The sequence below is a fragment of the Hemitrygon akajei genome, chromosome 5 (genome assembly GCF_048418815.1).
Source record: "Hemitrygon akajei chromosome 5, sHemAka1.3, whole genome shotgun sequence".
NCBI lineage: Eukaryota > Metazoa > Chordata > Chondrichthyes > Myliobatiformes > Dasyatidae > Hemitrygon > Hemitrygon akajei.
Window position 1 is genome coordinate 19,823,484 of NC_133128.1, and position 14,270 is coordinate 19,837,753.

The following is a 14,270-nucleotide window of genomic DNA, read 5'->3' on the forward strand; positions in this document are numbered from 1 at the left end:
CAACATCCTGTGAATCTTTTTTGCATCCTAAGTAGCCTAGTCATGTCCTTCCTATGGTGAGATAACCAGAACTGTGCACAATATTCTTGAGTGTGGCCTTAAAAACGTTTTGTGCTACTATAGCCTAACATCCAACTCACTGCCTTGACCAATGAAAGCAACTATGGCTTTCTCATTACACTGTCTACCTGTGTTCAAATTTTTAGGGATCTACTTCTACCCCAAGGTCTTACTATTGAAACACACTTTCCCATTTCTAATAGTCATATGAAAGGCTCCTTTCTTTTGGAATTAGTAACGAAACAAACATACTGTGACTTCTATTTCAGAAATATTTACTTACTGTACAATATTCAGCCTGGTTTGAAAGATTTTTGAAAAAAAATCTTCTTTAGCCATTCTTTTTCAGATGGAGAATAGCCTTCAAATTCAGCATTTTTAAAAACTTGTTACAAAATACTGTACTTACTGGAAATTGAGATGTGTTGAAACTTTTGTTCTTGTTATCAGAGAAGTAAATCATCCAAAATGTACTGGCTGAAGTATGCTTTTTTTTGCCTTGCTATTTAAATTTTTCCATTTTTAAAAAAAAAGTTGCATTGAAAATGAATATATTACAGATTGAGCACTCCTTATCCTAAATACTTGGGGCCGGAATTGTTTCAGATTTCGGATTTTTTGGATTTTGGAATATTTGCATCTCTATAATGACATACTTTAGGGATAGCACCCAACTCTAAACAAAAAAATCCATTTACATTATATATACAGCTTATATATGTGCTCTGAAGGAATGTAATATTTTTAATAGCTATCACTACCTCAGCTGCCCAGGTGAACAGTCAGTGACTGTTTGACATTGCCATCCTTCCTGACTCTGAATGTATGTTCTACTGGTAAGCAATCTTTGTCTTACAGTTGTTCATCATACACGTACTGATAGAGCTGTTCAGTGTGTTCGATTTTCATCAGTGATGATCTTGGAAAGCTCATCAATGTATTTCTCTGTTGCTTTGTGACCAGCAGATGCTTTATCAGTACAAATCTTTAAAAATTTAATGCTGAGCCTTTTCTTAAATTTCTGTAACCAGCCTACTGAATATTTACAATTACTTTTAGTTTGTCGTGATGGACCTTTGCTTGTTTCATGATCAACATACTGTTAAGCAGCAAATATTCACTTCATGCAGTATCTTCCTATTTTTCATTAATTTCTTTTATGTGAGGTCACTTCTCAGAACCATCTGTAGTGCGCAGAGACCTGCACATTGCTTGGGAGCCTTCCCAGTGCCTTGTGGAATTTTTCATTTGTGACATGTCAGCATTCAATATTTTTAGATTTGGAGGTTTTCGGGTTTTGGAATTTTGGGTAAGGGGTGCTCTATCTGTAGTGTAAAGAAGGAGGAATTGTAGACTTTCCTAAATTTTGATTATCTGATTAATACTTAGGACTACAGAGATATTATACACACTCCAATGGACTTGGGAACTATAAAAGAAACATTGGAAATGGAAAATTATGAAAGTCCAATAGATCTTTGCAAAGATGTGCGATTAATCTTTACTAACGCTAAAGCTTATTCCCCAAACAAAAAGTCTAAGGTAAGCTGAATGAACTTTGATATTTGATTGTGATAGACATTTGCGGAAACTGTCCTTAAATTATCAGGAAGATAGTTGGGGTTTCCTTTGTTTATTTGGGACATTATGCTGCTTAATTGGGACAGGAGTCTATTGCGGAACAGTTTCTAACAAGCATCAGTTACATGAAGTTGTGTGGCCATTAGACACTACACTGTGCTTGGACTGAGCCGTTTGTAAATGGTATCAATTGCTTATGTTTGTGTTCAAAAAGGAGTGATTTTGTCACTGATAGTTGGCAAGAAATAAGCAGTAAGACAATTCAGAACTGTTCACTGCATTTTTAAGCAGTCAAGCTTTGAGATGCCAGAAATGGCTAGGAGTGAAAATGAAATGAGTTCACTACTTCGTTAGGAACTACATAGAATTTGAAGGTATTGACAGTCATCTTGAATGTTACAATGGAAATGAAGATTGGGAGGATGTAATCATCAAAAGCATTATATAAAGGCAGTATGTTATCTGAACTAGGTTTCTGCGCTAATTTTGTTCATTTTGTTTCACAGGTATCTGTACTGGGATTGTTGTTGTTTGTCATATATGTAAATAATTGGGATAAAAATGTGGTTGGGTGGGTGAGAAAGTTTGTAAACAACAAAAAAATTAGTGCCATTATAAGAAATTGCTGAAGGGTACAGCAATTTTTAGATCATTTGCAGATATGTGCAGAGAAGTGGTAAATAAAATTTAATCCTGCAAATATGCACTTTGGGAGAGAACATAAAGGGAGAGTATACAGAAAATGGCAGGATCCTTACAGCATTAATGAACAGGGGGATCTTGGGTCCAGGTACTGTACTTGGTTTCCTAGAAGTGGCTGCACAGTTTGATAGGATGGTAGCGAAGGCATATGGCACTTGAACTAATGCTTCATTAGTTGTGGTATTGACTTCAACTTTATAAAACTCTGGTTAGGCCACATTCAATTCTGGTCACTTCATTGGAGGAAGGACGTGGAGGTTTTGGAGAGAGTGCAGGATGCTGCCTGATTTGGAGGACGTGTGGTTTGGTTGGACAAGCTGGAGCTGTTTTCTCTAGATTGGTAGAGGATGAGGGAAAATTTGATGGAAGTTTATAAAATTATGCAAAGCCTAGACAGACAAGATAGGCAGTATCTTTTCTCCAGTACTCAAATATCCAGTACCAGGTGGTATGTATCATGCACTTAAAGTGAAAGGAAAAAGTACAAATGAGATGTGGGAACAAGTTTTTTTTTAAAAACTGGGTTGGTGGGGCTTGGAATGCACCAGCAGGACTAGTGGTAGAGGCAGATGGCATAGGAGATTCTTGGGTAGACACATCAATACACAGAAGAGGGAGGGCTATGGTATACGCGTAGGGAAGAGGGGTTAGATTAATTAGTGATCATTGGTTTGACACTGTGCTGTGGGCTGAAGAGCCTGTGCTATACAGTTCTTTGTAGGGAGGCCATTTGGCAGAATGGGATCCACAGCCCTTCCCATGAGAAGCATTCCATTTGGCCCATTCCCTTATCATTATTTTCCAGTCCCTTTGCAACTTAATCTTTCAAGCATACAGTTAACACCCCTTTGATTCTTTTTGCTACCTTAATTACACTAAGGTTAATTGCATACTGTAAATTATCCCTACCAAAACATCATTGGGTTGAAGAAGGAGGTTAAGAGTATCTGGAGGAAACCCACTTGATCATCATGGAGAAAATGCATATACATAGCATCTCAAATCTGGATTGAAGTTGGTTATCTAGAATTGTGAGAGCTTATCTGTGATATTGATTCTTCCTTTTGAAAGATGGTTCTTCCATATTTTTGGTTCACATGCATAAAATAACTTAAAATGAGCCCCATAATAATAGGATCCATATTTGTTATGAATTGGTACTTAAAAGAAAGTTTAAAAATATATTGATTTTAAAAGAATATGATGATTAATTCAATTACAATATGAGTGCTATGATTCATGTTTTTTAAAAGAAAGTAATCTGTTTCTCCCAACAAATAGATATATAGCATGACTCTGAGACTGTCTGCGTTTTTTGAGAACCAGATTCGAAAAATCATCTCTGATTATAAAACTGCTCAAATGTACAATAAAAGGAATCAGCACAAATGGAGATGTAAGAAACGGATACACAGCTCTGATGCCTCTAGGTCAAGCAGTAGAGCATCCAGGTATGATAATTGCAGTGCAGTATTTTATTTAGACAGATAATTACAAAGAATAAACCTGTAATCAATTTTTTAAAAATTCCATAGAAATATTTGAGCTGTGTCACCAGGTGGGCTGGGGAGTATTCTATTACACTAGTATTTGGAGCAATTTTAGTGAAACTTATTACTCCATTTTATGGGGTAAGTGGAAGGGGTAGATTGGTTTTCACGTTTCTAATGGTCTATAAGTTATTGGTAGGGTGATAAAACATTAAGTTCATTAACAGTAGTTAAATGTAATGACTAGAATCATGTCATTCAAACTAAGGGATTTTAGTATTTTATTTTAATTACATGCAACAATTATAACAGTGGCTATGCAAATCAGACAAAGCTTGGTGGTTCATTATCTGGCTCAATGATGATGCTTGCAATGTTCCCTTCCCTTTCATTGGGATCCTGGTTCTTGCATGCCCATCCTATTCATTAGTAACCCATTCCTGACTCCCTTGAAAATTTATAATCCTTTGAAACCTCTTTTTAGAAAATGAATTTAAAATGTCCTGGGGTATTAATAGAAATAGCATTCGATGGTCTGGAAATTATGCTGGTCTGGCATTACCAGAGCACTGAACATCCTGGATTAACCAAGTTTTACTCTATAATACCATAAATAATTTTGTCATTTGCAAAGGAGTGGAATATTCTGTTTGTAAATGATATGAATGTCAATGATGGCAGAATTTTTTTTTCATCAAATTTAGAGAGCTCACATTGTAATTAATATATAGTTATTGGAAGGGCAAGTTCTGATAGCCATGAAAAAATAGCAGTGTATATGGAAAGAACTTTTAAATACAACATTTGGAAAAAAAAATCATCCAAGGATATTAAATGGAACACTTTCTTCAGATGTACAAAGGAGGATTTTGGAAGACTAACAATTTCTTTGTTTTAATAAGGGAATCAATGTAGCATCAATGTATTGTAATTTTTGCAAAAAGATTCCTTTCAAGTCCTTGTTTGAAGAATACAGTTTGCATGAATGCAAAACTTGAGAAAATAAGAGATATAATGTAGTGTTGATATACATAAGCATTTAGAGGTATTTGTGTATATCAACACCACATTTACTTGCTCTAAATCAAGTGTAAATTGTTTGAAATATACTAAGCTCTCACTAAGCAAACATTCCTTTATTATCTAATTGGACCACCATTTAACTTGCATTTATGATTTCAAGAAAATATCCAGCAGTTATCTTAAGCATTTTGTTTTTGTTTCTGTCAAATCTTCAGTCCAGAGCGAAAAAAGAAACCAATAAAGCCTCAAACAAAAGTTGAACATCTTCGTAAAACTTCTACCTCATTAAGCTCATCTCAGAACAGTACAAGTGGCACTGGTGATAGTGCCTCCAGTGATGCTTCTGAGCATTCTTCCACTTTACCCAGAGTAAGGAACACAAGGACCAGGGCACCTGCCTCAACGGTAAAGAAAGAGGGAAGAAAAGATTTATTGAATGGGTCAGTTGGATCAACAGGTGAGCAATGAAACTGATCAGTGTTTAATTTCTACAGAATGCTTAATGGCAGTGTAGTAAATGCATTTTTAAAATAAAAATGGTAGGCCATGGTAAATTTTAGTGATGCTACACTACGCTCAGTTCTTTGCTAATGTCTGTGCCACTTATTTTCTTCGCAACTGATGTCTTCTTGATTAACTCTCCTTACTTCTGCCTATTAATTTCAATGTACTGTTTGGATTCTAAAAGGTCAATTCTGTTCCAAACCAAGCTCTAGAAATAATTTGCTTGAACCTAACAAAATGTCAGTTCCTAGTAATGACCCTTCTCTGGTTTGAAAAACTGGCTGCAAATTGAGAAAGCAAACATGAGGAAATCTGCAGATGCTGGAAATTCAAGCAACACACACAAAATGCTGGTGAAACACAGCAGGCCAGGCAGCATCTATAGGGAGAAGCACTGTTGACGTTTCGGGCCGAGATCCTTTGTCAGGACTAACTGAAAGGAAAGATAGTAAAAGATTTGAAAGTAGCAGGGGGAGGGGAAAATGCAAAATGATAGGAGAAGACCAGAGGGGGTGGGGTGAAACAGAGCCGGAAAGGTGATTGGCAAAAGGGATATAGAGCTGGAGAAAGGAAAGGATAATTGGACGGGAGGCCTAGGGAGAAAGAAAGGGGAGGGGAGCACCAGAGGGAGATGGAGAACAGGCAGAGTGATGGGCAGAAAGAGAGGGAAAAAAAGGGGGGAAAAATCTAAATATATCAGGGATGGGGTAAGAAGGGGAGGAGGGGCATTAACGGAAGTTAGAGAAGTCAATGTTCATGCCATCAGGTTGCAGGCTACCCAGCTGGTATATGAGGTGTTGTTCCTCCAACCTGAGTGTGGCTTCATCTTGACAGTAGAGGCGGTCATGGATAGACATATCAGAATGGGAATTGGACATGGAATTAAAATGTGTGGCCACTGGGAGATCCTGCTGTCTCTGGCAGACAGAGCGTGGGTGTTCAGCGAAACGGTCTCCCAGTCTGTGTCGGGTCTCACCAATATATAAAAGGCCACACCGGGAGCACCGGACGCAGTATACCACACCAGCCGACTCACAGTTGAAGTGTCACCTCACCTGGAAGGACTGTCTGGGGCCCTGAATGGTGTTGAGGGAGGAAGTGTAAGGGCAAGTGCAAACAAGCAAACCTTTCGTCCATTTCTCTGTGAAGACGGTTGAGGGTTCCCTTCATGACTCTTTCCATTTACTCTTTAGCTATTAACCTAGCGTCTCTCGAGTTCTCATCAGCCATTCGTTTCTTTCGTCTCTGATGTCTTTCAACTTCAGTATTCCATTCTTGACAGAGACCAACTCCTCCTTTGAGTGACTCACTGACCAACACTTTTCTATCATCATAAAAATGATCTCAGAGGGCTTTGAAATCCAGGGCAGCATCATGGAAGTTCATGCTAGGATCCTGCAGCCTCTTCTGAATACGGTCAATGCGAATGAGTACTTTGTTCCAAAATTCTAGCAAAATCTCAATCATAACTCAACATGTGGTTGTACAACTGCCTTGCGTCACTTCTTGTTTCACTGGTTGTCATAGCACTACAATCTTGTAGCTCCATATCGTCCTTCTCTAGCTGTTTCAAGATGACTCCAACCAAGCTGTCAGCATCCTTCTGGCTTATCTGGATAAAACCAAGGAAGGACTCTCTAACATGGACTGTTTTCCTCTCAAAATCAACTTCCACATACCTCACTACTTCTGATATCTGCTCACGGTGTGCCTGATCAGGAGTCGAGTCGAACATGAGACCATAGTACTTGGCTTTATGAATGCTTCTCAGTAAACTCTGGTGAACAGTGGATGCCATCATGTGGATGAATTTGTTCTGGGCACCCAGTGAAAGATAAGATGTGGATCCAGGATGACCTTCCAAATGAGTGAGGTGTTCTTTTATGACAGGGTCGAAGAAGACCAGTAGTTTCAGTAAGCCAAGGAAATTTCCCACATTGGAGTCATTGTCTAGCTGAAGTGACTCCGTGTCCTCGCAAAGCCAGGTTCTGAGTCGCAAGGAATTTTATGCAGTGAAGGATTCTCGTCAAGATACTACGCCACTTCTGCTTTTCTTTCTCAATCTGTGACTGAAATACCGCGTCAATAACTCCCCTGTTTCCGGCTAAATTTCTTTCCATTTCTTTCTACTGTGTGAAGCATTCCCAATGATTCTTGGCATTTTCATGAACACTGATCCTTTCAGGTGCTTTTCACTGGTTGAATCCACTTTTCTGCTGCAATGAGGATTGATGGTCTGACTGGGAATAGAGAAGACAACAGATACAAAATGCAGACTTTTTAGAAGGGGATTAGACCTGCCATGAGCGAGTCACTTCCTCATCACGACCAGCTCCCAGTTTCCTCTTGAACCAAGTTTTGTTCATTGAGCGGTTATTTGTTGGCAGGAAAGGCCCCTCACTGTTCTGGAAATACTTTGAACCCAACATTATTATTTTTGTTCTCAATGCGTCAGGCAGAATTACTTTTCCAGTGTCCTTGTCGAACTTCAGAAGTCCAATGTCACGCTGTTCAATCACTTCTGGTATGATAGTTGGAGGTTCTTTGACACCATCCAGTTCACTAGGTTCAGTGTCGTCAGGTTCAATCTCATCAGGTAAAATCTCGTCAATAAACTCAACATCACCACCACCACCGTCTTCCCCTCCTGTCATGTCCACGTTCTCTGTGGCAGCCTCACTCTTAATCTCGTCATACTCAGATTTATCTGACTTGACTTCCTCCTTGGCTTGTGACGCATTTGTACTTGATCCCCCTTTGGATTCTAACAAGCTTGTAGCAGGTGCAGGTGACTATTTGTTCTGGGCTTTTCAAAGAAGGGTGCGAAGAACTTGCTTGACTTCTTGGCTTCTTCTCCCTCCAACTTTCGTCTCTTCTGTCCTTCAACTTTCCTTCTTCGTGAAGAAACGTTTCATGGTCTTCTTACAAAATGCTCTGAAATAAGGCCATCCTAGTGCTTCTCACCCATGATAATCAAAGACAGATCATACATCTGAAGAAAATTCTTTTTTCACTATCCGAGGATGGCTTGTCTGACTTTAATAGAAACTACTCAGTGGCGCCCCCCTTCAAGTGTTGCCCAGGGCACGTGCCATACCTGCCATACTTCAGATATGCCACTGGTACATACCAGCTGTGTGGTGAAAAAGGTACAACAGTACCTCTTTCACCTCAGATGGTTGAAAAAGTTTGGTATGGGTCCCCAAATCCTAAGAACTTTCTACAGGGGCACAATTGAGAGCATCCTGACTGGCTGCATCACTGCCTGATATGGGAACTGTACTTCCCTCAATCGCAGGACTCTGCAGAGAGTGGTGCGGACAGCCCAGTGCAGTTGTAGATGTTAACTTCTTGCTATTCAGGACATTTACAAAGACAGGTGTGTAAAAAGGGCCTGAAGGGTTATTGGGGACCCCCGTCACTCCAACCACAAACTGTTCCAATTGCTACCATCCGGGAAATGGTACCGCAGCTTAAAAGCCAGGACCAACAGGCTCTGGGACAGCTTCTTCCACCAGGCCATCAAACTGATTAATTCACATTGACACAATTCTATTTCTATGTTATATTGACTGTCCTGTTGTACATACTAATTATAAATTACTATACATTGCACATTTAGATGGAGACTAACGTAAAGATTTTTACTCATATGACGGATGTAAGCATTTTGGTGTTCCAAAATGCAGAGGATTCTGGGTGTTCAAGCACATGATTTGAAAAAAAAATTATAATAAAGTGCTGAAAATAGTCATCTTATTGATGCCTCTCATAAATTTGAACATTTCCATGAGGTCATCCCTTGTTTTCCAGTGTTCTAAGGAATAAAGACTTAGCCTAGCCAGTCCCTCCGTAACTCAGACCTTCTGGTCCTGGCAAAATCTTTAAGTCTTTTCTGCACTCTTTCTAGTTTAACCAAGTTTTTCTTATAATCAGGTGACCAAAGCTGCACACAGTGTTCCGAGTGGATGGTCTTTTCCCCAAGATAAAGGTGTCCAGAACTAGGGAGTATAGATTTAGGGTGAGGGAGGAAAGATTTAAATGTGAGGGGCACCTTTTTCCATGCAGAGGGTGATAAGTACAGAGAAAGTTGTTGAGACAAGTGCAATTATCATTTATAAAGTACTTGAATAGGTATATAGAAGTCCATAAGACAGGAATGCAATTAGACCATTTGGTCCATCGAGTCTGCACAACATTCCATCATAGCTCACTTACCCCTTTCAACCCCATTCTCCTGAAGGGCAGGAAAGGATATTGGCGAAATGCAGTAAGTTGGAAGTAGCTGGGTAGGCACTGTGGTCAGCATGGACCTGTTGGGCGAAAGGGCCTGCACGTGTGCTATGTTCTTGCTCCTTTATTGCTCTAACAAACAATGTTTGGGGAATTTAAGAACACAGTCAAGTTTATTATCCCATGTGGGACCTTGTAAAAAGTTTGTTGAAGTCCATGTAGGCCTTATCTACTGTCCCCCTCTCACTAATCCTCTTTGTCACCACTTAAAAATCCTCAATTAAACTTGTAAGACACTATTTCCCATGATGATCCAATGTGCCTGATTTTGTGCTGTATGACACATTCAGTGAGACCCGAGGTAACGTGTAGGTGGCTAAAGAAGTCTACATGGTGTGGTAGAGCAACACACACAAAATGCTGGTGGAACGCAGCAGGCCAGGCAGCATCTATAGGGAGAATCACTGTCGACGTTTCAGGCCAAGACCCTTCATCAGGACTAACTGAAAGGAAAGGTAGTAAGAGATTTGAAAGTAGGAGGGGGAGGGGGAAATGCGAAATGATAGGAGAAGACCAGAGGGGGTGGGGTGAAGCTGAGAGCCAGACAGGTGATTGGCAAAAGGGATACAGAGCTAGAGAAAGGAAAGGATCATGGGACGGGAAGCCTAGGGAGAAAGAAAGGGAGAGGGGAGCACCAGAGGGAGATGGAGAACAGGCAGAGTGATTGGCAGAGAGAGAAAAAAAACCTAAATATATCAGGGATGGGGTAAGAAGGGGAGGGGCATTAACGGAAGTTAGAGAAGTCAATGTTCATGCCATCAGGTTGGAGGCTGCCCAGCCGGTATATGAGGTGTTGTTCCTCCAACTGGAGTGTGGCTTCAGCTTGACAATAGAGGAGGCCACGGATAGACATATCAGAATAGGAATGGGACGTGGAATTAAAATGTGTGGCCACTGGGAGATCCTGCTTTCTCTGGCGGACTGAGCGTAGGTGTTCAGCGAAACGGTCTCCCAGTCTGTGTCAGGTCTCACCAATATATAAAAGGCCACACCGGGAGCACCGGATGCAGTATACCACACCAGCTGACTCACAGGTGAAGTGTCGCCTCACCTGGAAGGACTGTCTGGGGCCCTGAATGGTGGTGAGGGAGGAAGTGTAAGGGCAGGTGTAGCACTTGTTCCGCTTGCAAGGTTAAGTGCCAGGAGGGAGATTGGTGGGAAGGGATGGGGGGGGGGGGGGGATGAATGGATAAGGGAGTCGCATAGAGAGTGATCCCTGCAGAAAGCAGAAAGGGGGGGGGGAGGGAAAGATGTGCTTGGTGTGGACTTTATTTGCAAAAGAAGGAATGAAAAAGTAGCAAGATTCTGTTGGATCTGTATAAAAGTCTTCTGTGCCACATAAAATGCACTGTTGAAGCCACTATATTACAGTGAGAATGTGAAAATAGTAAACAGTATAAAGAGGAATTACAAGGATGTTTAGATTGAACATGATTGGCTATGAGGCATGAATGACCAACGTGGAGTTGTTTTCTTTAGATGTTGGTGAAATAATTAAAGGTTTAGAATATTAACTGATCTACTTAATACAGAATTCCAGAGCCATGGTTCCTTTAATATAATAATTAAAAGAGGAGTTAGAATTGAAATAATTCTGGAATTGACAACCTGAGTTTGTCTGAGTTGGTCTGGGATAGGAAAAAATTAGTGCATTGAAAAAAATGTGGTTGTGCACTTGAAGTACCACACAAAGCAACGGAGATAGACTTGGGAGCTTTTTGTTGATGATGTGAATACTATGGGACACAATAGCTTTCTATGCTGTGATTTTATGAAAACAATGACTCAGAAAAGATTTGTGTACCTGTGTAAACCAAACAAAGATATGAGCTGCTTTCTGCAATATTGTATTTCACAGTATCAGAAAGTGGAGACTCCAGTGAAAGTTCTGCCGAAGCGAATAATTGTACTAAGAAATCTTCAACCTCTTCAAACTGTACTGAAACAGAATGTGTGGCAGGCAGCAGTAGGACAGTAAAAAAGCGAATCTTATCTAAACACAAAATAGGTGAGTGTGATTAAACCAGTGAGTTTTATATGTGAATTAAGCTGAAAGGGTCGTTTTATTTGGATAACTTAGGATTTGAATCTCAAACTTTGATTTGGATGCAATTGGCCATATAATCTACCATCTTTTACTGTGCACTTTGAGTTAATAGTACTTGGTGTACTCAATTTGTTAATGAATTATTTAAATTAAGTGTATTTTGATACATAATGGCATTTTGCTGTTCGTTTTTTTGGCCTAGATGTTTAAAGTTGATAGAATCTTAATTAGAGTTTTCAGCTGGATTTTGTAACATGAATCATTGTTTAAAAATATAACATTATTTAGTATTCTGGTTACTTCACAAAAAATAAGCAAGTTGCAAATTATCTCTCATATTTTTCTTTAAAACATAATGTTTTTTTTTGGTTCAGCTTCGGCTCAGAGATTGTAGTAATCCTTGCCACAGATTACGAAATGCCTAATGCAGTTTTTCCAGAGTTGGATATAGCCCAGCTGTACCATTAGATATTGACAGAGCCTACGACTGGATCCCGATACATCCAGAACAAGAACCACCCACAAAATAGTTGGCTAGCTGTCTGGCATAAGCTTTCTTTCCATGTACTTGATATACCAACCAAAACAATTTAAAAAATAATCTCAACTTCCATCTACCTAATACCTTTCAGTTGCTTCCTTCTTTTGAAATCATGATCTTACTTGGCACAGATTTGTGCAGATCCAGTATTATCAGTGGTGGGGAATTGCCACATTTCTGAGCTCCAGTAACATTAGAGAGTATTAAGAAAAACTGCCATAAATAGTGACCATATTTTTGGTTTTGCTGCATAATCACCGAAGTCCTGACAGTTATATGGGTAAAGGCGACCATGATTCTGCCAAATTCAGGCCCTTGTATTTCACCAGCATTCTCATCCTGCAAAGTGACCTGGTTTATACACTCAGTGGCCACTTTATTTAAGTACCTCTTACACAGTGGCATGCAAAAGTTTGGGCACCCCCGGTCAAAATTTCTGTTACTGTGAATGGTTAAGTGAGTAGAAGATGAACTGATCTCAAAAAGTCATAGAGTTAAAGATGAAACATTTTAAGCAAGATTAGTGTATTATTTTTGTTTTGTACAATTTTAGAATGGGGGGAAAAAGGGAAAGGAGCACCATGTAAAAGATTGGGTACCCCAAGAAATTTGAGCTCTCAGATAACTTTTACCAAATTCTCAGACCTTAATTAGCTTGTTAGGGCTATGGCTTGTTCACAGTCATCGTTAGGAAAGGCCAGGTGATGCAAATTTCAAAGGTTTATAAATATCCTGACTCCTTAAACCTTGTCCCAACAATCAGCAGCCATGGGCTCCTCTAAGCACTCTGAAAATTAAAAAAAATGATGCCCACAGAGCAGGAGAAGGCTATAAGAAGATAGCAAAGCATTTTCAGGTAGCCGCTTCCTCAGTACATAATGTAATTAAGAAATGGCAGTTAATAGGAATGGTGAAGGTCAAGTTGAGGTCTGGAAGTCCAAGAAAACTTTCCGAGAGAATTGCTCGTAGGATAGCTAGAAAGGCAAATCAAAACCCCTGTTTGACTGCAAAAGACTTCAGGAAGATTTAGCAGACTCTGGAGTGGTGGTGCACTGTTCTACTGTGCAGCAACACTTGCACAAATATTACCTTCATGGAAGAGTCATCAGAAGAAAACCTTTCCTGAGTCCTCACCACAAAATTTAGCGTCAGAAGTTTGCAAAGGAACATCTAAACAAGCCTGATGCATTTTGAAAACAAGCCCTGTGGACTGATGAAGTTAAAATAGAACTTTTTGGCTGCAATGATCAAAGGTATGTTTGAAGAAAAAAGGGTGCAGGATTTCATGAAAAGAACACCTCTCCAACTGTTAAGCATGGGGGTGTATCGATCATGCTTTGACCTTGTGTTCCAGCCCGTGGCACAGGGAACATTTCACTGGTAAAGGGAAGAATGAATTCAATTAAATACCAGCAAATTCTGGAAGCAAACATCACACTGTCTGTTTTAAAAAAAAAAGCTGAAGATGAAAAGATAGCTTCTACAACAGGATAACGACCCTAAACACATCTCAAAATCCACAATGGACTGCCTCAAGAGGCGCAAGCTGAATGTTTTACCATGGCCCTCACAGTCCCCCGACCTAAACATAATCAAAAATCTGTGGATAGCCCTCAAAAGAGCAGTGCATGCAAGACGGCCCAAGAATCTCTCAGAACTAGAAGCCTTTTTCAAGGAAGAATAGGCGAAAATCCCCCCAAACAAGAATTGAAAGACTCTTAGCTGGCTACAGAAGGTGTTTACAAGCTGTGATACTTGCCCAAGGGGATGTTACTAAGTACTGACTATGCAGGGTGCCCAAACTTTTGCTTTGGGGCCCTTTCCTTTTTTGTTATTTCGAAACTGTGAAAAATAGAAATAAAAAAAAGTAACCTTGCTTAAAATATTAAAGAAATTTGTCATCTTTAACATTATGCCTTTTGGAAATCAGTTCATCTTTTACTCGCTTAGCTATTCACAGTTACTGAAATTTTAACCAGGGGTGCCCATACCTTTGCATACCACTGTACCTAATAAACTGGCCATTGAG

The 14,270-nt window shown here is 39.8% G+C and overlaps 1 protein-coding gene across 3 annotated transcripts in view; it reads left to right on the top strand.

The window, feature by feature from the left end:
- The window catches only part of LOC140727522 (bromodomain and WD repeat-containing protein 1-like), a 150,396-nt gene that overhangs the window by 128,845 nt on the left and 7,281 nt on the right, over window positions 1–14,270 (top strand). For all 3 annotated transcript variants that reach the window (XM_073044923.1, XM_073044924.1, XM_073044925.1), the window contains 4 exons: window positions 1,450–1,602; window positions 3,625–3,794; window positions 5,072–5,313; window positions 11,512–11,661. In XM_073044923.1, the coding sequence (XP_072901024.1) occupies window positions 1,450–1,602; window positions 3,625–3,794; window positions 5,072–5,313; window positions 11,512–11,661 (715 nt within the window). The remainder of the gene's footprint in view (window positions 1–1,449; window positions 1,603–3,624; window positions 3,795–5,071; window positions 5,314–11,511; window positions 11,662–14,270) is intronic.